At 37.0% G+C, this 24,107-nt stretch overlaps 1 protein-coding gene across 3 annotated transcripts in view; it reads right to left on the bottom strand.

Annotated features, from left to right (window-relative positions):
• Window positions 1-1,018: 1,018 nt before the first annotated feature.
• SLC4A10 (solute carrier family 4 member 10) overlaps window positions 1,019-24,107 on the bottom strand; it is a 347,596-nt gene continuing 324,507 nt past the window's right edge. For all 3 annotated transcript variants that reach the window (XM_055398322.1, XM_088842524.1, XM_088842532.1), the window contains 5 exons: window positions 20,186-20,359; window positions 19,340-19,462; window positions 9,357-9,424; window positions 6,665-6,781; window positions 1,019-1,085 (listed from right to left, as the gene is read on the bottom strand). In XM_055398322.1, coding sequence (XP_055254297.1) covers window positions 1,019-1,085; window positions 6,665-6,781; window positions 9,357-9,424; window positions 19,340-19,462; window positions 20,186-20,359 — 549 coding nt within the window. The remainder of the gene's footprint in view (window positions 1,086-6,664; window positions 6,782-9,356; window positions 9,425-19,339; window positions 19,463-20,185; window positions 20,360-24,107) is intronic.

The following is a 24,107-nucleotide window of genomic DNA, read 5'->3' as shown; positions in this document are numbered from 1 at the left end:
ACAGAATCTGAGATTTCCATTTAAAAGATTATTTTTCTACAACATGCATTTAGTTAAGAAGTGGAAAAAAAGCTCTGCAGAAAAAAAAAGACAATTGGAGACCATCAGTCTAACATTAGAACGTGATTCAGAAGCAGCATTAAGCGGTCTATGACCTTTAGCAGTGGAATAAATGTACAGGAGTGGAATTTCACAATGACTCACCACATGGCATTCCATAAGTATGTATATAATAGGCTTATTTGGAAAAGACTTGTCAATGGGAGATAAATTTAACAGTATATTTCTGATAAAGATTTATATTGAAAATCTCACAAAACCTACAAAGTTTTTCTAAAGCATTTCATACAAGCCTAGTATTTGACATGTAATCAAAACTTGAATATTAAGCAAATACTACTTGGTTCTTTGCATTAGTATCTGATTCTTTTAAACAAGTTGTGAATAGGTTTCCATATATATTTTTCAAAATGACTTTAAGTTTTAGTTACATATAAATTCTTAAGTATTAAATATCATATTAAATCAAGGAAATGCATAAATACAATTATTAAAAATGCTTTCAAACTAACTTTTTGATTTGGGTATTTTGAAATAAGTCACTAATGCTAAGCTATAAAAAATAAAAAGAAGTAAGACTACCTTCCAAAATTCTTCTGAATGAAATTATCAGGTATCTTCAGGTCCCTAAGTAGGAAAATACAAACTAGGTAAATATGACTTATCTCTTTAAGAAAGCTATTGCTCTCGTAAAACTGACAATGAGAATCTAGTGTTTACAAATGTCTAAAATACAGCAAGGAACACAGAGATTCTTGCATTAGCTTTTGTATATGCTCACAAGGGTGTCTCACTGTTCAGAAGTTTTAAACACAGTAATGAAACAAGTATTGCACTACTTACAGTATGAAGGTGGATTTGAGATGAAAGACAGAATTTATAATACATGATCAAAGTGGTTTTATGAATAATTGTGGCACTCTTCTCTTATATATGTAAAAAATAAACTGAAGATCAGTCATAGACAAGTCTCCCTGTCAACACCTTTCCCTGAGTCAGCTTTCTTCTCTTTTCGGCTTTCAATGCTACAGGGGAAAAAGGAGAAATGTATTACTTCAATCCAGTAAGGCCCCTGGGAGACCTCATTCAGACACAAAACCCATCAATTTCAATGGCCACAAGGGCCCTTAGGCATTGCTTTTTCCTGCTGTGAAGCATCGGTAGATAACAACGATTAAAATCCTCTGCACTCAGTGAGGTAGAAACCCAAGAACTGTAGAAAAAGGAAAATTCAAAAAACAGAAACTAAAAAACAAAACCAGACATTTTAAAAACAGCCCCCAAAGCATGCAAGATTAATGCCATGGTCCTCATTTGGCCAAATGAATCATTGATGATTGCTGCAAATGCCAGTCATGCCCCTCCCTGTCTTAAGATAGCACTGTACGATGAATGACATAAACAAGATGTCGCAGTAGGTATTTCTGGGCCCTGCTGCAAGTGGCGCATCCTTTATGAACAGACTGGATTCTGATCTTGCATGAGAACTGCATTGTTGTCAGGGGAACAGGCATGCCTCTGCTGGTCTGGAGGACCCGGTCACCCTGCACACTGCCCTCCAAACACCCATGCCATCTCCTCACAAACTCCTCCTGTCCATTAGAGGAATCATGTTTCACCTCACTCCTTTTGGAACAAACCCATTCCCAAGTGGCTTCTGTTTTAATTATTCTCCAATTAACTTTATCAATGGGCAACCTGGTAATGTGACTCTCTCATTTTTTTTTTAAATATTTTTCCAATACACACTTTACCTAATCTCAAGTTGACAGTTTTTATGCAAAATTCAAATAACGGGCTGACACACAGGAAGCTCACACCAAGGGCACATGCTTCAGAGGGCAGCTCGGCTCCTTCCCAACCATGTGCAGCAACAGGCGAGCCCCACACTGAGGCCTCTCCCCGGCCTCTCCTGCTGCTGACTCGAGGGCAACCGACAGTCAGCCTTCGGGTCCCTCAGCTGCAAGAACCCATACATTTTTAGTGCTAATTTTAGCTCAATATAACTATGAAATTGTTGATGGTGGGGAAACCCTGGGTTTTATATAACTCTCCTCCAAGAAAAAAGTGACAGTTAAAACCCCTTTCTCCTACGGGGCTTCCTGTGCAGCTTTCTTAGTGGTCAATAACTTAGACACATTTTAAGAATGTGTTTTTTAAATTGTTTTTTCCTCCAATTCAAGCTAGAAACAGCCCTTCTCAGTTGTCACCACCACCCGGCGCCATCAGGTAAGAAGTGCTGGAGCTTCTGCCATCTGTGGCACGCTGCCAGCGCTGAGAGCTGGTGTGAGCGGGTGTCTATGGCACCCGGGCTTGTGCCTGCCACACTTCACAGCACACACTCCTTACAGGTCAGAGCAAAGCAACTTTTTCTCTTTTCTTTTCTCCTTCCATGAGAAAAGATGACAGTGTGCACATGATGTGTTGAGAGGCTGAGCTCTGTATTTTTAACTCCTCTATCTGCATGACTCACTTTCTTCTACTTTAAGTTCCTTTCAGATGACAAGTGTCTGCTACCCTACTTTCCAAATTAACTTTTCCCTGGGTACTACCTGACTCCCAATCTCTTCCGGAAAACAAAGCCAATGAAAAGGGACAGCACAGAGCAGCGGAGGAAGCCCCGGGCTTAGAGTCAGATGATGACATTCAGTTCTGGAAGTGAAGAAGGAGCTATGTGACCTTGGACTAGTTATTTAATTTATCTGGGACTTGGTTTCCTCATCTGTCAATTAGTTTTGGACTAAATGGCTTCTCATTTTCTTACAGCTTGAATACCAGAATCCTGAGGCTAATGGTCTCAATTCCAGTGAGCTCTATCTTTTGAAAGATAGAAAAGCACATTCTATCTATGGGAGACTGTGGAGACAGAGAAATACTGGTCTCTACACTTGCACAATTCCCATGTGCACTATGTTCCATAACCTTTTGATAAATCAGCAAACTCCCACAGCACAATTAGCCACCAAAAAAAAAAAAAAAAGTCATTCAGAATGTCAATTTCATTCACAGACATGCTTCCTTCTGATGTCCTGCTTTGGTCATACTGGTTATTTGTGACAAAACAATAACCAATTAAATGATTGGGCTTCCCCCTTCCCTGCCCACCCTGCTCTTTAAAACCAGCAGTTTTGGTATCAGGTCAGATTTCATCAATGAAGTAAAAATTTTAAAACTCGCTCAAGACTTCCATGAAAAATATTATTGACTGGAATCTTCTTAGTGCATGGCTATTACTCTATTCCTTGCTGCATCATTTTTAGGATGCCAACCTCCACTGTAACAGACACATTACATGTATGTATTAAATTTATATCATATCTATTACACGCTACCACAATAAACACATATTGCATATCTATTATATACCAGGTACTCTATAAGGACCAGGGGACACAAGATGGATGAGACAAAACATAAGGAAGTCATATTTCAAGAGAGGGAAAAACATGACCCACCACCTTCATGCTGCCAAGCAAGCTATGAAACTGTTATTTGTCAATGACACCATAATAGCTGATATACACAACATTTACCAAGCAGTCATGAGAGGGCTGGGGCCTAGCAAAACAGTGTGAAGAAGCATCCAACACAGAGAGGGGTGGGGTGGAGGGACAGAGGAAAGCAGGGAGAGAGTCCCTAGACCCCGCCTCTGCCCCCAAAACAAAGCCAAGTGCTGCCAGGAACCTGCCCAAGAAATGCTGCTCTTGTGTGTCAGTTTATCAGAGCAGTTGGCCACCTACTCTGAGTCAATGCGGTTTTTAATGGGACTGGTTTTCACCAGTTCATTTAAATAAGCTGTGGAGGAGCTTGTTCACAGGTTTGTATAGCGCTGTTGAACTAGGATCAGATTAGACACCCCACAGATGTGGTAGAGCCCACAGTCAGTTCTTGGATCCTTCTTTCAGTTAAACTGGACAAATTTTTTTAGACAAGTAAAGTACATGAATAACGGAGAAAATATAACCGCTATTCTAAATGCCACTCAGAGGAAGGTATCTGGGCTTCTCTGATAGGCAGTAGGGCCCATAGCCGGGACAGGAGGGAAACAACTAGGGCTGGGGAGTCAGAGACACTGGGAAGCCAGCTTAGGTCTCGAGAGCAGACCCTGGGAAGCTGGTCTTTAGGGCTTTTCTTGCCGGTGGATACTCTAGCAGGTATAGCATTTCTACAGTTCCTAGTCATCAAACTGCAGTGCCTTCAACAGATACCAAGGGACAGCAGTGGATTTGGGAGAGTGTTGCTGATACTAGTGTTGGTGGTTTTAGGATTTCTAGAAGCCACACTCTTTCTGCCAGTTTCCACCGTTACAAAGACATTAATCACTAACCAATAGACATTTTATCACATGGAAAGCTACAGATTTTTATCACATTTAAAGGTAAAGAAAACTGGGCAAACTTTCATTCCACAATAGCTTGAATCTTATGCTAGGGGAACATATGTTCAAAGAATAAGAAAAAAAAGTGGTTATATGAAAATATAAAGGATGATCTATTTAAAATTGGATCTGCTTTTAAGCATGGTACATTGTTCACTAGAATTATTCTACTGTGAGAAGTTATCTGACATAGATATTTTAAACAATTAAATTTTTCTGGTGAAAAGCATCACATGATATTTACTTTAAGGAGTACCTAAAATATCATGACATAAAACTGCTGCTTGAACCAAAGGAAAATAGGGAAAGCGTTTTCATCTATATTGCAGGAAGAAAAGAAATCTCTAAATTCGATTGCCTCAAATTTCCCACATATTCTCATGCCTGGAATTTTATTTTGAGCTCATAAACTCGGGGTTCACATTTTTAAAAATCAGAAAAATGCCATATTTTTAATGAGAAAGGGTCCCCAAGCATATATTTCAATATATTTGAGAAACTACCCTTCTCATGACTCTGATTTTCTTCCAAGAATTTAAACAAAACAGAGTTACTGTGAGGATGACTCTATAAGACTGCAGCAGGGATCTTTGGGAAAGGAAGATCAAGCATGGCTTAGAATAAAATATTACTTCCACTTGAGCCAAGCAAAGAAATACATGAAGATTTTAAAGCCCTGTTAAAAGAGAGAAAATATCAACCAGGAGTCTTTGAAAGAGCCTGTCAAGTAACTTTTGGAACAAGTGTTGGAGGTATCTGAAGGAGGGAAAGAGAGGGAGATGGGAGAAAGAGGGAGAGTAATCCCCAGCGTTATGGGGTGAAGACCCCTAGGCTCTCTGCACATCCACTGCTGTTTGACATAGATATGACACTGAAGCAGCATGCCATTTTGGGGTGACAAAAACCAGCAACAAGAGATAGTCTCTAAGTTTAATGTTGCTTCTTCTTCTAACCCATGCTTCCAAATAATTCTCATGAAGATAAAGCTTACAGTTTTGGAGGCATGGTAAACGGAAGCTCTCAGCTTTGCAACTTCTTAATTCAAGGGATAAATTTTCTTTTTCCAATATAGAAATCTGATGTTATTACAAAATACAGTTCTATGAGATTTACTGATTTATATATGATGCATTTGTATAAGTTACGTGGGGGAAAAAAGTACTCAAGTTGCAAACCCTCTTAAAGAGCTGAGTAGTTATAGGAACACTGTAAACGGTCTGATACTGGACCTAAGCCCAAGACTCTCCACACCTTTTGCCTCCCCAAAACTCACACAAAGAACATAGGCTGACCAGGTTTCCAGAAGACACCACTTAACAAAAGGAAATGCAACCAAAGAATAGGTTTGAGGCAACGGGTCTTACCTTTGGGAAATCAGCTTCTAGAGTGATTAGGAAGGGGAGCTTATGACAAAAATGCAATATAAAAAATTAAGTAGAAAAAGTTAATTTAAGGTCATAAAAATAAAGGAAATTAATAATTAAACACTGCTCTAAATCCCTCAGTCTCTCTTAATAAGAAGAAATATTAGCATAACACAGAGATTTTTCTTCAGATCAACATCTAAGAAGACAAGATGGTTTGAACTCTTACTTATAAATTCTGGAAAATGCATTTTGGAAATCCTGTGATGACTCTTGGTATTTAAGAACACATTCTTCCCAACTCATGGATTTAAAACTGTCATCCACAGCTATAGGAGTTGTATGTAATGTTTGCATACAGAGAAGAAAAATGCATAAAACTTTCTGGAGCTGAAAGTTTTGGGGTAAAAAGGTTAGGGAAGATGTTTCAGGGCTGGAATATGGGACTGGAAATAAACTAAATACAAAATTACCATTGCAGGTGCCATATGGGTTTTAAAAAGAACAAAAGGAGAATGCAAAATATGGTCAGACATGTAAGGGGGTCCGAAGAAGTGGATGATGAAGGAATACACTAAAATCCTACTGTCAAAGAGCAGGCCAAAATGAATGGCCTGCATTGAAACTCATTTATAGCCCCACTTCTCCCCACTGTTATGGTTTTGGAGTGAGTTTTTAATTTGAAAGGGAGATACTGAAAACATACCAACAAATGGGATCTTTGTGATTTCTAACCACTTTTTAATTTTCTAAATATTTTGGAACTAAGTTAAATGGAAACCAATACTATTCTTTAGCTCATGGAGTTATGTCATTAAATCACTGGGTTCAGTACAAATTCACATTATTTTAGAATTCAAACCTTTTAGAAGGAAAGCTTGACTCCTTATCTTTTGAGTTATCGGCAGTAATCAGAAGGTTCCTCCACAAGGCAGTCTTTGACATTTCATCAGAAATATTGATCACAGATGGATCATCTCTAGATAGGAGTTTACCCAAAATGAGATAATAAACATTAAATAAGAAACTACAGTTATATATCCATAGACACTAAATATAGGACAGTATTATGCCTCTGTACAGTATTTCTGATAATTAAAAATTAAGTATTATTAATAATTGTTCTCTCCAAACAATTTCACAACTATGAAAAATAAAAATCTAAATGAAAGATTCTAGTTATATAGAAACTGGTTTGGGGTACAGTTTTCCTAACTCTTTCCCAATGACAGAGTTTAGGTTCTGCATGTTCACTGATGGACCTCTTGTTCCTTTATTCATAGCCCTGCATAGCACTTCACCCTCTGCTCAGACTCCAGAGTGGCTCGCACCCACTCAAAGTAAAAACCCAGTGGATGGGCTCTAAGGCTCTGTCCCCTTGCTTGCTTCCACTACAACTTTACCTTCTGCTATTATTCCCCTGCTCTTTCCTCTCAGCTACAGTGCAATGGCCTCCTGATTGTCCCGGGACCCTACAGGCTTGCTGCTCCCTCAGGGTCTTGTACTCACTCTTCCTCTGCCTATAATATTCCTTTACATGGTATGGGTTTGGCTGAAAGTGTGTTAGGGTTTTCCATAACTTAAGGAAAAACCCAAACAAACATTTTTGCCAACCAAATATAAATAACCCTTTCCATTCTTAGTTCAAATATCACCTGCTCCAATAGGACTTTATTGACTGCTTTATTTAAAATTTCTGTTTCCATCTCCCCATAGCAACTTCATCCCTCTTTCTGCTTTGTGTTTTTGTTTCATTTTTCACCATTTGAAATACTATACTATATTATTTGTTCATTTATGTATTTTCGGTCTCCCCCACCTCTATTCTACTTGAATGCAAGCTTCATGACAACAGGGATTCTTGAACATTGGTCCTCTGCTGTTTTGCCATGACCCAGACAAAGTCTGACATTTGGTATCCACTCAACAAATATTTTATTCATTGGCTGGGGGAGCCTGTAATATTAGGGCCTGTAAACATGCTGGATGCATTTTTTTTTTTACATTTTAAAACTGCACCAATTATAAGTCTATTTAGAACCCTCTAAAACATTCCCAAGGCTAGAAAGACAACCAAATATCAACAGAGATAAAATACAGGCCAAGCCAAAGAAAGTTTCATTGTGTGAGAAATCAGTACCCTTTTCTACCACAGGTAAAAATGATACTCTGCTATAGAAAAAGTCATGTTGCACAGAAATCCTAAACTGACCTCTCATACCCCTCACTGTGGACATTCACAAGAGGGCAACAAATTGAATTTTTAAGAGGAACACTGAGAGTCTGGAGCAAAACAGTTCTCACAGGCTCCTTTCTTCCTACTCTGGACATCCTCATCTGTGTTCCTTAACACGTCTCATTAATCCAGCCCTTGATAATAAAGAATGAGAACAACTAGTTTCCAAAAGAGTCATGGAGAATACAAGTTTTTCAAAACATTATGTGAAAAAGAGTCTTGTGAGCAAAAGAGTTTAAAAAATGCTAGCTACAACAAAGTTAAACTTTTTTTAAAAAAATGTCAATACTAGTTAGATTCTTTAATATGCCAATGTGCATTGTGAATCTCTAAACTGGAATGTGGTAAAGAACATTTTTCAGACTTATTAAACCACGAAATCCTTTTAAAAGGGATACCACAGGAAACTAGGCAGATTTCTATAGAATACAGTTGAGAATATGCTGATTCAACTAAAAAGTCAACAGGATTTTAAAACAAATATTATTTAAAAAAAGAAAGAGAGAGAAAGGGGAAAATGTCTCCTGTACTTGTGCTTGTGCTCACTCTTAAGTGGTAGATGATAATTGTATTTTTTACATCTAGGAAATATGATCTTACAGTCAGACCCTGAAGATCCACTCCTATTTTTTTTTAACGCTATGAAAAATTCCCTCCTTAGTCAAAAGCTTTCTATGCTTTTTTTCTTGGCATGGCCCTAAATTATCCTTAAGCACTTTGGGATCATATATATATAATTTTTTGCCAAATACTTTCAAACGTTTTTATTATAACTTATAGGAGTTTGCTTTTTTTGCTATGTCTCTCTGCACATGAAGAAGATTAGCATATTTTGGAGAGTTACATAAATATTTCCTAAAATTACTAGTATAACTGAATCCTTCAACTCAGGAAATAGATTATCTCTTTGGAAGTGTCTTTCAGTAGGGGTAAATCCTATGTTTTTCCCAGAGTTCAAACATTTACATGTGATGACTTTAGTGAATACCCAACTCATTTATCCCAGAATTGAATACTGATCTGTCTTCAGGTGCTTCTTTAAGAGAATATGAGAGAACTTTCATGCTCATTATAAAATAAGAGCATTTTAAGAGAACAGTTTCCCACCTCACTTCATTTTAAGCTACTTAGCCAGAGTCACATGACTTCCAGTGGCAGAACTGGGGCAGGATAATCTAACACCCAATTTTAGTTCTTTCCACTCTAACACAGCTTCAACAAACCTCAGTAGGAACCCACACATATGAAATTCTCAAATAGCATATATAACAACATATTAAATTACTCCAATTGGTGTGTTTTTACATTTATATCTTACCTATAGTGCCCCTCCAGTGGGAGCTGTACTGTGCCCTCATCTTCCATAGCGAGCATACTTTGTTCTTCCTGGAAAGACAAATGAAAAATATACAATGTGAATCTGATGAGCCTCCATTTTACATTAAAGAAGAAACAGAAATTAATATTTCACTATCTCATTAACCTCAGAACCTTCCACTTTGTTTGCATTTATTAATGTTAGCACTGGTCCTTTCAATAAAGCATCAGCAACCAAGAACAGAAGTAATTAATGAGAGTCTCATACCACAAAGCAATTTAAATGCTAACAACAATCTCCTTCGTGTCATTCAATGTAAAATATGGTTAATTTCCAAGCAGATTAAAGCAAGAATCTAAATTTTACAAGGACAAATGTATTGATAATCATTTTCATTATTGTAAAGTTGAAATTACATTCCCAGAATGCTCTATTAGAAAGCAATAAGAGTCGCATTTAGAGCAGTGGTTCTCAAACTTTCATTTACACCAGAATCACCTGGAAGGTTTATTAAACATATAGATTACTGGGCTGTACCTCCAGAGTCTGATTCAGTAGGGCCTAAGTAATCCTGGGTGATGCTGATTATGCTGGTCTGAAGACCACACTTTAAGAACTACTGCTCTAGAGAATTGGTAACAGACAGTAGAAGATATCTCCCTGTATGGAGCAGAACACAGGATTACTTTCCACTTAAGACTCATTATACGCTTTTGTTTTAGGCCTCAGATTTCTTCTTCAATGCAATATTCTACCCTTCTCCAAAGGGTAGAAATGTTTCATATATTCATTTCTTCATATATAAAGCCCATCTAGTCACAGCTATAGTTTTTCTAGTAGTCACGTACGGATATGAGAGTTGGACCATAAAGAAGGCTGAGTGCCAAAGAATTGATGTTTTCAAACTGTGGTGTTGGAAAAAACTCTTGAGTCCCTTGGACAGCAAGGAGACCAAATCAGTTAATCCTAAAGGAAATCAACACTGAATATTCACTGGAAGGACTGATGCTGAATCTGATGCTTTGATACCTTGGCCACCTGATGGGAAGAGCTGACTTATTGGAAAAGACCCTGATGCTGGGAAAGATTGACCGTAAAAGGAGAAGAAGGCAGCAAAGGATGAGATGGTTGGATGGCATCACAAACTCAATGGACATGAGTTTGAGCAAACCCCAAGAGATAGTGAGGGACAGGGAAGCCTGGTGCGCTGAAGTTCATGGGGTCACAAAGAGTCCGACATAACTTAGTAACTGAACAACAAACGTTTTAAAAGTATATCTTTAGGATGAAGATAAACTAATGTAGCATTGAAACACCCTAGTTCAATTTACAATAATGTTATCATTTGCCTTTTTCCATGTACCAGAAATTAAATGTAGTATCTACAGATAATAGCTCCTATTTCATGCATTTATTTTCAAATGGGTCAATTAGGAATGTTCAAGTTTAGAGAACTATTTGGGGCCATTTAAAACTGTTAGAATTATTGGCCCTAACACCAGAAATGAAACTTTAAGTTGTGGAGAGATGAAGAGCTAGGTCACTTTCCTGACCAAATGGGAACTGAAGAGAGAAAAAAAGGAAGGCCCTGGAGGGTCATTGCTTTCCCTCTTTCAGTAGCTTAGCAGAAGCTTGGCTGGTCTAAATCAGCTTTGGTTGATGTCATTTTTCCTGGCATACAAGACTATTCTTAGAGTCTTCAACTTGCATGCTGCCTAGTCTGAAGAACCACTGCCATATTTCTTGTTACTTAAAGAAATGGTGTTTTCTACCTCCTCTTCAGCTAGCCTATGAATTTATGAGGCAATGTGGGGGCAGGTCTTGTTTTCCCTCTTGAAATGCTCTCTGTACACATCTAACCTGTGACCAGGTAGGCTCCCCTCTGCTGAGCCCTCAGCCTCTGCTGAGGCCTTTGCCCTAAGGCCTTAGGCCTTAGAATACCTCTGCCCAACCTATGCTATGTAATAAAGGAAAGGTCAGGGGACTGTGTGGGATCTGCTATTTCTCTGCTTAGAAGCTGCCCTCCCAACCAACCCAGTGTTGTATCTGTACTCTGTGATACTATTGGCATGTAGCTATTATCCCTTTGCATTATGGGAATTTATTCTATTCTCTTTCTCTGTTACATTTCAAGGAAAATTTTTCTTTGAAGACCTCTCAGATATATATTATTTCTTATGTATTATGCCTGTTCCCCATGTTATGTGGAGGTACCATCAGAACTAATTCAAAGTGAGTAGACAGTATCATTGGTTTGAAATTATATATTTAAGCACTTGAGTGAGCTAATCTGTAGTCTAAAATGACACATGCCTTGCAAATGGATTAGTTTCTATATACAGAAAAGATACATGGACCATATTAATTTATATGCACACCATTGAGGTCATGGGTAGAACATATTTATCCTTTTAGGAAGAAAATGTTACTTTTTCTATAGGAAAGGTTTGAAAGTGGAAGTTGTTCAGTTGTGTCTGATTCTTTATGACCCCATGGACTATACAGTTCATGGAATTCTCCAGGCCAGAATAAGTGGGTAGCCTTTCCCTTCTCCAGGGGATCTTCCCAATCCAGGGATCAAACCCAAGTTTCCCACATTACGGGCAGATTCTTTACCAGCTGAGCACAAGAGAAGCCCAAGAACACTGGAGTGGGTAGCGTATCCTTTCTCCAGCAGATCTTCCTGACCCAGGAATCTAACTGGGAACTCCTGCATTGCAGGCGGATTCTTTATCCAACTAAGCTATCAGGGAAGCCCTGATGATGCACAAGGAGGGACATAAAGAGAAAACAATCAGCAATCCCCAATGCTGAGTAAAACCAAATACAAGCAAAATGTAATTCTTTTCTTGGTTGTCCACTGAAAGGTAAGATTGATATGCAGTTTCTTTTCTGACCAACTCATAATAAAATGTAAAGAAGCCAGGTAGAAAGGTTTAATAAAGAGAAAAAATTGGGAGAAAAAAAAAAAGAGCTGAAGAAAACAACTGTGCCATCAATGCCTGGATTACCTGGCAGCAGAAAACTAAGGCTCAAGATTCAGTCTAACAGCAAAAAATTGGATCAAAGCTTTGGGAATAATTTTGTTTTTTTCCTCAGATGATTTTCCACTTTTCTCTCAAATTACTTTCAATAATTATTTTGCACTCTGTGGCTTGTTAGCATGTGTGGGCTTTATACTAGTCATAATTCTATCCAAACAAAAACTCATCACCTCTAAAGATAGCATTTCCAAGCCATGCTTATCTGAAGAGAAGGGTGGCGGAGCAGCCGCTGCCTTCAGTGCCAGAAGGAAGCTGGGTGGGCCCCAGAGCTTGGGGATGGAAGGCCGGCTGCATCCCAGGCAGCTCTGTGAGGAAGCCAAAAATCGAGACTTTCTGGGGAGGAGCAGTCAAATCGGGCACTAGCCGTCACGACAATCACAACCTCTTTTATCTCCATCATACAAGGAAAGAGAGAGAAAGCAAAAAGCTTACTGGGTATCCTTAACTTTGTTAGTCTGAAATATCCTAAAATGAGTTCCATTCAGCATTTCATTTACACAGTGTCCATCAAAAATCTGCTGAGTTCTACAAGGATGATGATCAAAGTTTACCAAAGAGCACTTGAAGGGGTTTTGCCAATTTGACTACAGGAATGTTCATAGTCTGATTTGAACACCAACTGTTCATTCAGATAGCCAAAGCATTGTTCTGATACTAAACAGGTGAAGTACAGTTGATTCTATACCCAGTAAAAAGCAGAAATACAGAGGCTTAAAAATGAATCTCTTCAACAGCACTCAAACATTTACTGGGTATGTATCATGTGCTAAGCACAGTGAATAAAAAGAATAATCCATGAGCTATTCATGAATCCAATAAGCAAATACATATAAAGCATGATTTCACAACAGGTTGTATGCTAGGTACTGGGCATACAACAATGAAAAGAAAGTCATAAACCTTACTCTTAGAGGACAAGAAGGACCACTTTAAAAAGAATAGAACAAGAGGCGGTGGTATCTGGGCCAGTCTCATTTGATCAGTTTGGTAATAGAAAGGAAGAAATTCAGGTAGGAAGAAACAAGGTAATAAAATGTAGGAATAAATAAGACATGTTTTCACAATAACGAACAACTAGCCTGGCGAGGGCGAAAGGCCTGTGCTAAGTAGAAAATGAAAATAAAATCAGAGGTAAATTGTGGTGTCTTTTGATGAAGGATTTATATATAAAGTTAGATCATGAATCTGAATTATGGTTTGTGATAGTGTAAAAAATACAATTCATATATTATGATATCTAACAAATGCTCTACCTTTAGTGAGACAGATAGCATGTTACTGTACCCATTTTTCATGTAAAGTCTGTATCTATGAAGGAGTCCTCAAACAGCTCAAAGTACAAACAAGAGCAGCACAGAGCCAATGTTCACAAAGGTGTCTACAGTATTAGAGAAAATACTCAGCAACTTTAGAATTCTTAGATATTAAAAAATGGAAGGGAATTCAGAAATCAAGTTCAACCCCTTTAATTTCATTCAAGAGAACATGAAATGCAACAGAATACAAGAAGTGCCTGAGCATCTCCTTCCTCAATTACTAATAGATAATGTCGGAGAAGGCAATGGCAAGCCACTCCAGTACTCTTGCCTAGAAAATCCCATGGATGGAGGAGCCTGGTAGGCTGCAGTCAGTGGGGTTGCTAAGGGTCGGACTCGACTTAGCGACTTCACTTTCACTTTTCACTTTCACACATTGGAGAAGGAAATGGCAACCCACTCCAGTATTCTTGCCTGGAGAATCCCAGGGATGGCGGAGTCTGGTGGGCTGCCATCTATGGGGCTGCACAGAGTCAGACACGACTGAAGCGACTTAGCAGTAGCAGCAGCAATGCTGAAAACATCACACACACACACACACACAAACAAACATATACACCCCTATAATTATTTGTAAACCATAAAATATTATAAGAGATATTCCTTAAGACTTCCAATATGCAGAAGAGCCAATACATACAACTACTCACTTGAACGATGAAAACTGAAAAGAAAAAAACGAGGAGGAGGAGTAGTCCATATAGAATACATATAAACAGATGGATGCAACATACGTTTTTCATCAGCATGTTTGATTCAGTTTCTCTAATTGACTTATCAAAATTATTATAAAATAAAAAAATTATGACAGAGTAACTCTGGATTTAGAGGAATATATTCTGGTGATAGAGTCTGGGGGTTTAAGAAAGGTCATACCTCAAAGTTCAGAACTCATGAGAATCACCTGGAGGTCTTGTTAACACAGATTTCTGGGCCCATATCCAGAGTTTTGATTCAGTAGGTCTGGAGTAGGGTCCAAGAATTCAGATTTATGACAAGTTGACAGGTGTTGGCTGATACAGCAGAGATCCTAGGACCACACTGAAAACCACTGCTTAAGGAAGAATAATATGCTTGCCTTGCTCTGAGATTCAACTAGAAGTAAGATTTGCCTGTACAATAATTAGGCCATGCTTCCTAAATCCACGACTAATTCTGATCTTTCTTAGCATAAGATGTGCTCTCTAATATGTATAATCTTGGCCTTGCTCAGAGCCCACTGCAGATAGATCGTAAGTCCCACCTGCAGCCCTCCTTTTCTTCCCCATAGCATATATGTTGGAGTGAACCTCCCACAAACCAGGAGATGTCAATACCATGATCACTGAGCAGAGCTGAATTTCCAGGATTTATCTAACATTAACCTCCTCCTCCCTCACCGAGGAGCAAACATTCTGCTGGGGCTTTCTGCTTTATCAGCAGCCCTTTTGTCAAATGTGTACAATGTCCTAGAGAATACTGAAGTAGGAAGCAAGTGTTGGTACTCTGAGCACATTTGGACATCCAGAATTTGATTCTGCAGTCTTCCCTTTACACAGAGCAATGTGCAAAATGTCAGGGTTCCAATATTCATTTCTATCCTGATTATAATCCTTTCTTTCTAAAAACTGAACCATATGCATATGCATATGCATGAAGTACATGAAAATTTGGAACAGAAGCTCTGCGACCTTGGACTGGCCTGTGTAGCTATTTATTCTGCTTAACTCATTATTGAATTTTAAGGTCAAACTAATGTTTTCTCAATGTCATGAGACCAGAAGTGGGCTACTGATAGTAAAGCCCTGAAAGATAAAGGTACAAGCTTGTAACTATCATCAAAAGGACAAGAGGTGAGTCTACTTAAAATTCAAATCTCAGTGAGCTGAGACATTTCTGCTCTTTACCATCTTTCTGGATCACAATCAGAGTTACTCAATTAATCTAAGTAATTGCAGAAACGCAACATTTTGGGTAGAACTTGTTCATTTACCACATTCATGTAAATGTCTTCTCCAGTTTTCTCCTGGAAGACTGGGCCTTGGTATAAGATGCTACAGTAAGATCACACTCTTCAGTGGAGTCCATAAGCCTCAAGCAAATGAAATACCGAAATCTGGGTTACCAAGTAGAAAATCAACCAGAATTTTAGTTTCAGTATAATCCTTCTTAAATCTTCCTCCTCTCTATACTGATCATATTCTTTTAATACTAATTCCAGGTTAGAAAGTTAATATCTTTAAATTATACTTTCTTTCTCCAGTTGTCAAATGTAGAATTATCTTTCTTTGTACTGGTCAAAACTATATTTTAATGTCTTACTATGGATTATTTCATGACTGTATTATTGGCTTACTTGTTTCCTTATAAGTACTGAGGATCACATTAAAGTACATCATATTAATCTAATTGAGAATTTAAAGGTCTGTAAACCTATCTGATTAATGTATTGCAAGGCATTTTCCTTTACTTTTTCTCATACTCTGAACTGAAGGATACAGCTGTAACTTTTCCTCAATAAATCCTTTATCTCTTTTTGAATCCTTTTAGAAAATACTTAGGAGATTTAGTAATATTAATTACTTCTAAATTCTTTATCTACATAATCATGAAACAGTCAATAACCATTGGTATATAATGAGTCTATAATGTAAAAAGATTAGAAGCTCATTCCATAGCGTCTCTGCCTATCTGAAGTTACTAAATTCCAAAATGGACATATGGCACACATACATATGAGTACCATACATATGCAGCTATGTGAATGGTTCTCAGCAATGGAAATAGCATACTCTAATACATTTATGATTACTGTCAAATTTGCTTTCTCCTATTTCACAGACATATAAAGGAAGAATATGAAATTTTCTTTGAATGAAAAAAGGGAAGAAATATTAAGCATAATATATTGTATATACTATTCATATGGATCAAGCCAGTCAATGCTAAAGGAAATCAACCTTGAATATTCATTGGAAGGACTGAAGCTGAAGCTGAAGCTCCAATACTTTGGTCACCTGATGTGAAGAGCCGACTCACTGGAAAAGAGTCTAAGCTGGGAAATACTGAAGACAAAAGGAGAATGGGGTGGCAGAGAATGAGATGGTTAGATAGCATCATCAACCTGATGAACACAAATCTGAATAAACTTCAGGAGACAGTGGAGAACAGAGGAGCCTGGTGTGTTGCAATCCATGGGGTTGCAAAGAGTAGGACACGAATTAGTGACTGAAAGAGGATAACAATTATATATACATGGTATTTTTCTTTTAACAAAGTTTTAGAAGGTCAAGAATGCTCCATGGTACGGATATGGCATAACATGAATGCTGTAGAATATATGATTGTATGCCTGGGGCTGTTGCTAGCTGATTCCTACAGAAGTAGTAAAGATATTTGACAGCAAATCAAAGCCGGAAAATAAAGCAAAATTACATTTACAAGTTACTGCATCAGAATACTTAACATTCTCTTGAGAGTCCCTTGTACCGCAAGGAGATCCAACCAGTCCATTCTAAGGGAGATCGATCCTGGGTGTTCATTGGAAGGACTGATGCTAAAGCTGAAACTGCAATACTTTGGCCACCTCATGCGAAGAGTTGACTCACTGGAAAAGACTCTGATGCTGGGAAGGGTTGGGGGCGGGAGGAGAAGGGGACGACCGAGAATGAGATGGCTGGATGGCATCACCGACTCTGTGGACATGAGTTTGAGTGAACTCCGGGAGTTGGTGATGGACAGGGAGGCCTGGCGTGCTGTGATTCATGGGGTCGCGGAGAGTCAGATATGACTGAGCGACTGAACTGAACTGAACTGAACTGAAGGAAAACCTTGTGGTCAATGAGTTTTGTATTCAAAGTTTTCTTCCTTAGAATTTGAAACTTCTTAGAAATAATTTTCAACCTAAATAAATTTTAATTATGTCAAGTATGAATAGTTTAAGCCTTTAATATTCCTATACTCATGTTCACTTTATTTACATTATTTTATACCAAATTCTGTTGCATTTTTCTTGAATAGTACCTGAGGATGACAGCAAACCTTTAATAAAGCCCTAAAAACATATACAGATTATCCAAATATCCTAGTTAAAGCACTATTTTAAAAAAAATTTCTCATACTTAAATATGAGTATATCAACCTTACAAAAATAAAGAAGCTTGATAACTTTATATTGACATTTTCAACATTATATCTGTATTACTTTTCATACGGTTCATGAGGTTCTTGAGGAAAGGATACGAGAGTGATTTGCCATTCCCTTAGTATGGCTAGAGGTATAATTCAAAGTATGCCTTCTACAACATATAGGAAAATCTCTTCACTATGGAAACGTGAAGAAATGCCAGACAGTCACATATTATGTAGAGATGTTTGTAGAAACATCTGAGCAGAAATCCCATTAGACTTCGTGGCCTAATCTGGACTTATCTAATGGTTAAGTAAAACCTATGACCACTGAAATGTTTGCAAACAAATTCCCCACAAGAAAGGGTAATATACCCATGGCTTGAGAAAATATACCACAGAGAGGCAACTAAATACATTTACTGACTGCTTTGTAGACAAAAAAATGGAGGGAATAATGCACAAGTCTCACTAAGTATTTTCTTTCAAATTCATTTCTAGTTATACAGAAATTTTGTTCTTCTGTTTTACAACTTATAGACTCAGTCATTCTGCTAAATGATGTACTGGTCATTTTTTTTTTCATTTATACTCTTTGCAATAGTTTAAAAATATTAGGACTACTAGCCTTCAAAATAGATCCAGATTTATACATGAATTTTAAATGTCATAAAACTTAAATTGTTTTAACATGTAAAACAAAATAGGATAAATCAGTAGTTTGTGAAAGTAATAAAATCCCCAAAGTTTCTCAAACAATATTTACTCAGTCCTAAAGCACTTTGAAAGATTGAGGGCAGGAGGAGAAGGGGATGACAGAGGATGAGATGGTTGGATGGCATCACCAACTCAATGAACATGAGTTTGGGTAAACTCCGGGAGTTGGTGATGGACAGGGAGGCCTGGCGTGCTGCGATTCATGGGGTTGCAAAGAGTCAGACATGACTGAGTGATTGAACTGAATTGAAAGCACTTTGAAAGAAAATCACACTTGATCTTAGCCAAAGGGCCGAGAAGTGATGAAAGCAAATCAGAGCAACATGCTTTCCTATTAAACATTTCATCTATTTCAAGAATAACTAATTTTATCTTTTAATTAGAATTAGAATCTTTTGATTAAAACTTTGTTCCCTAGGAAAATACCAACAGTAATAATGTCTCTTTTTTTTCTTCTCACATATTCAACCAAAAAGCAATCACTGATCACAATTTAGAAACAGTTAAGAATCAGTAAGTTTCTGCCATCCTAAGGGGAGGTATCAGAAGAATAAACCTTATAATTCGAAGGATAATGAAGTACAAAGTATTTGCATATTTCACTAGAGTTTGCTCATATAAGATATGTGCTCTCTCTGTTCAAGTTTCAGCTTTATGATTTTATACACTCATCTTTCAAAGTAGTCCACCTGTGCTTGTTAGTAATCACTAAAGATAAACACAATAATTTATTTTGCAGAGCTGTTACTGTGCACGTATTGCTTTTTCTTTATAAGATATTGATTTTGCTCTGACTTACTTCTTTTTCAGCATCTTCTAGTTTCTTTTTCTTACTCTCAGGCATTAAATCATCCAACCAGCTGAGTTCCCGTTTGGTAAACAAAAAGTCCATCAATTTTCTTACAAATACCAGAGCTAACACCTGAAGGAAATAATAAAAGATTTTAAAACAAGGAAAAAAAAATAAATGGGAGATTTAGATTTGTTTGTTTTTTGGTAGAAACAAGTCAACTACAATTAGATCTGATATTAAAGTGAAATTTTGATACATGTGTGTATAATAAATATTGTCTAACTTTTGTTTCCTTCAATTTCTTTTCTTACCACATCTCCAGAATAATGGCTATGATTCTACCCATTATAGGAGGCATTTAAAGAAGCAATGAAAAAATATATATTTTTGACCATTTCTTTAAAAACACTTTAAGAATATTAAACCTTTAATAGCTATGCTGATAATATTTTAATTATTTATAGTCATTCAAATTCTAATACTTTAGCTTTGAAATATTTGAAACTCCTCTAAAATATTTAATAAAATTTAATTTTAAAAGTGTCCTTAACTTTTCAGATTTGCTAGTATATCTTTAAAGTTAAATTGTGAAAGTTTATATTTTCCACCCAACTTTAGTTAATTCAAACTAATGTTCAGAATGATAGACATAAAACTAGTATGAATCACTGAAATTCATATATAATCTAAAACCCAATCTTAATTACTGGTTTTAGTGGCTAAAATTTATAAAAAAATACCAATGTTTCCAATAACTGTTCAAAATTATTCTATTGCTCCAATTTGTTCATGGATTTTTAGTGAGAGCAGAAAATCAGAGGGAGAAAAAGAGCTGACTTAGAAGTGTCATACCATCATGGGAAAAACAATAGCAGCTCGTGAAACTTTTATTATCCACAAAAGGCCGAGGCAACTCATCTGAATAACTGTGAAGAGATGGACTTTTCGAAGTGGCACATGCCTTAGATATATAAAATCTGGTTGATGTTTTGCAGGCATCCAGAAGAGCTTTATTCTGTCAAAGAACTAAAAGATAAACAGACTAAATTGCTTTTCACAGACAACAATAAAAGTAGGACAAGTAAATGTATAATATAGTCCAATATATGGTACATCTAGATCACGTTTACACTGACATCTGAGCATCAGGACTGTGGGATTGTTAAGTGTACATTCTGAAATACCACAACTTCAGTTCAGTTCAGTTCAGTTCAGTCGCTCAGTCGTGTCCGACTCTCCGCGACCCCATGAATCACAGCACGCCAGGCCTCCCTGTCCATCACCAACCACAACTTCAGTTTTATAATATTCCATATTTTCTCAAATGTGGATACAGGTTATAATTTAGAAGAGTTTAATAACATTGATGCCAATGCTAAACATTGCTCCCTCAGAGAGTATAGCCTTGAGACAAAACATAATCACCCTCGTCTTCATCATCACATCTCAATTTCTTCCTTTACTTGTCCTTTAAGTACTGGGGATTCCTGCACCCTTCTTTACTGAATATTTCATCCATACCCTCTGTTTCAACTTTCACATACTTGCTAGACTCTCAGCCCTCAATCTCTACTGCAGCTCTTTCTGTCTTGAGCTCTAGACTCACACGCAGCTGCAGCGTAGGATGTACCTCCTTATTTTGACTCTGCTGTTTTGACCTTGCCACTTTCATCCCCATAAAAGGTTTTGGTGCTGTTTCTAAAATACAAATACCTTGGCCATAAAGATTTAACCTAGATGAATTATTATTAATAAAGTATTTCCAGAGCAGATTTTAACTCAGTTTAATTTATTGATCAGTTTACTACACTGTCAAATCATTTATATATATTTTCAATTGTATCTTATTAACATTATTTTCATCTGGATCAAGGTTATTTCTGTTTAAACTTTATCAAAAAGACAGTACATTATTTTTGGACTAGATATTATTTTAATAGCTTTGACATTTTTACTCATTAAAGTTAATTTTCTCAATTCAAATTTTATAGATTAAATGTCCACAAGAATCTGAAATCTTCAATCATATTTTACTTATCAACAAAATGTACTACATGTTAGCTTTGTTTTATGCAGATCATTTTGTTTAATTCTTCTCAGGCCAAATTTTACAGTTTTCAATGTTTCCAACAAGAAGTGATGATTTAGAAAATGACAGTTTCAATCACTGTCAGTTCTATTTCATACCATGGAATATCTCCTATGTGTTTTAACAGTAACATTAGATTTAGTCCTTAGCTAATTTACATGAGAAAATTGTAAGCAATCTTCATCAAATTTTCCAAAATTACTCTAATATGCCAAGGAACAAATATGCCCATAGAGTCAAATAAGTGTTGGTGTATTGTCATACATCATGTTTTACTGACACCTTCTCATATCCCCAATTCAACACAAACTCATTTTTCCTTCTGTTTTTCACCTGTCTTATGGCACAGCATGACCTTCCCTTGGGCATCTAAACCATAATCACACATAGTTGAGTCCATCCAGTGTCCATTTATTTAGTCATATTCATTTATACCTTCCAAAAAAATTGTTGAAAACCTATGCAGAGTACTAAGTGCTGAATTAGTTCCTGGTTTGTTCTTCTCTATACTGTCCATAAATATTTCACTGGGTCTTTTTATCTCTAACTCCTAAATATCTCTTAAAATTACATGCCATTAAATAAATAAAACTCAGTGCATGGTGGGGAATAGGAATAGGGAAGAAATAAAGTAAAATCCTCAGGGCTATAAATGAATGTTTCAATTTCTATAAAACTAATGTTTTTCCCAGCTACCATTTCTCCATGTGTGAAGTTATGTTATTGCATAACTGTACTTCAGTGTGTGGGTGATTCCATTGTTATTGCTTAAATGGCACATTTGCTTTACTTTGGATTCTTAAAGTGTTGAAATGAATATAAATGTGGTTATATATCTGAGTACAGAAACAGCGTTCATAAGAACACTATGTTCTGTTTTTCCTGCCATGTTGCACAATAAGAAACCTAGATAAATTTCTTAATATTGCCAAACAGGTAATATATAAGATTCTTCGAACAAACGGGGTAACACATTAACATGTTTCTTGAACTGCTGATATTCTGCACATTTTTAATTATCACTACTCAAGTACCTAATGATAGTCATGATAGATGTATTCTGAGTTTTGCATGAACCTTTGATCTTGTCCTAATATCAGCATCCCATTTCTCCATCAAGTTAGCCACAATATTCCAAATAGGAATTTCAGCTCCCTGAGTTCAGGGCTCACTTAAATTTTCACTAACTCTGTTTCTTAGTGTGAGATCCTATTTGCTGTTTCATTTCTGCTATTTAGAACTCATTATACTTTTCTCATGGGTCTTTGATAATATTTTCCTCAACTTTCATTTGAAAGATTCACACCTCAAATAATTCCAAAATTTGACACTCTCGTTTAGTTCCAAAGCTCATGGGTATAATAAAATCATGTGAGTGGAATTAGGGGGGAAAATCTGTTGAAGCTATCAAAATGATTTTACTTGATTTCTTAAACTTCTGCTGCTGTATTTATGTGAGCCTGAGGCCTAATAATAAATACTTTTCACTTACAGATGAAATTAGTACTCATAGAACTTTTGCCAAAGGCAAAAAAAAACCCCAGCAAAACAAATAAACAAAACCTCTTCAGCACTCTTCCATATCTGTCTTACCAGACCAATTCTTTTAAAGTATATTTTTCATACATAAAGTTATAAATGAACAAATTAAATGTAGTTAGAGTAAAATTAAATGCATCATACTTCTCAAGTGTTATAATAGTGAAACGTTCAGTTATAACCCTGAGGATTTTATTTTATTTCTTAAGATTCAACACATCTCCTCCCAAGTTACTTTTACCCAATATCAGGATGAACACACTCATCCTATCGACTTTGGGTGATTAGTGATCTTACAATAACATCATGTTAAAGTTCTGTCTTGGTTCTGACATCCAATAGCATCCTCGGGCCTAAGAGGTTTGCCTTCTCCCAAGGTCAGAAGCTGATTTATTATTTACTCAGGAAAAGAGTTCCCATACTGCCTGTCCCTCAGCGTTGAGAGTTTAGCCAAGCTCTTCCACGGTGCTGCTGCCTTATCAACCATTTTGTCCAATCAAGCAGGCTGCAGTGACCTTAAATTACCCTAGCCCTTCATGCAAGTGCATACCTTAGATAGTTACCTGCAGAGTCACAAGTAAATATAAGCTCCTAATATAATTTTCCCAATGGCCCTTGTGATTAACAACCTCCCCTGCCTCCTTCTCCTTATGTACCCCTTAGATAAGACCTCTGTAAAGCTCACCAAACCCTGCTCTTCCGATATGAAGAGTCCAGTTTCAGCCTCAGCCAAGGAACCCCAAAGTGCTCCACCCACTGACCCTAATAAATGCATCTGCCCGAGGTCCTGTCTCTCTCTGTCTCCATTTTGTCTTGGCCTCCCCACGTGGCCCCTCAAGGCCAGGTCCTTCCTGTGAAGACCTATGAGTGATAAACTTTTCTATTTCTGTTTCTCTTATGGTCTGTTGTTAAACCGCCAGTTCACCATCTAACACCCTGTGCTCCACTTCAAAAGTGTTAATTTGATGAATTAATAACATTTAGTCAGATGACTGTTCCTTTATAGGTCACTGAACAGTAATGGAGTCTATCTTGTCAAAGAAAAAGTGGCAATTTATATTTTCTTTTAGCCAACAAAAATAAATTATACAATAAATAATCCTCAAACTAGTCTCTTTTTCAAGAAAATTTAAGTGTTTGGGAACA

This window comes from Moschus berezovskii, chromosome 2, assembly GCF_049115385.1.
Source record: "Moschus berezovskii isolate FMDL1 chromosome 2, NW_MosBer_1.0, whole genome shotgun sequence".
In the NCBI taxonomy this organism is placed as follows: domain Eukaryota; kingdom Metazoa; phylum Chordata; class Mammalia; order Artiodactyla; family Moschidae; genus Moschus; species Moschus berezovskii.
Note: the sequence above shows the minus strand (reverse complement) of the source record. Positions and strands in the feature narration are given on the sequence as shown.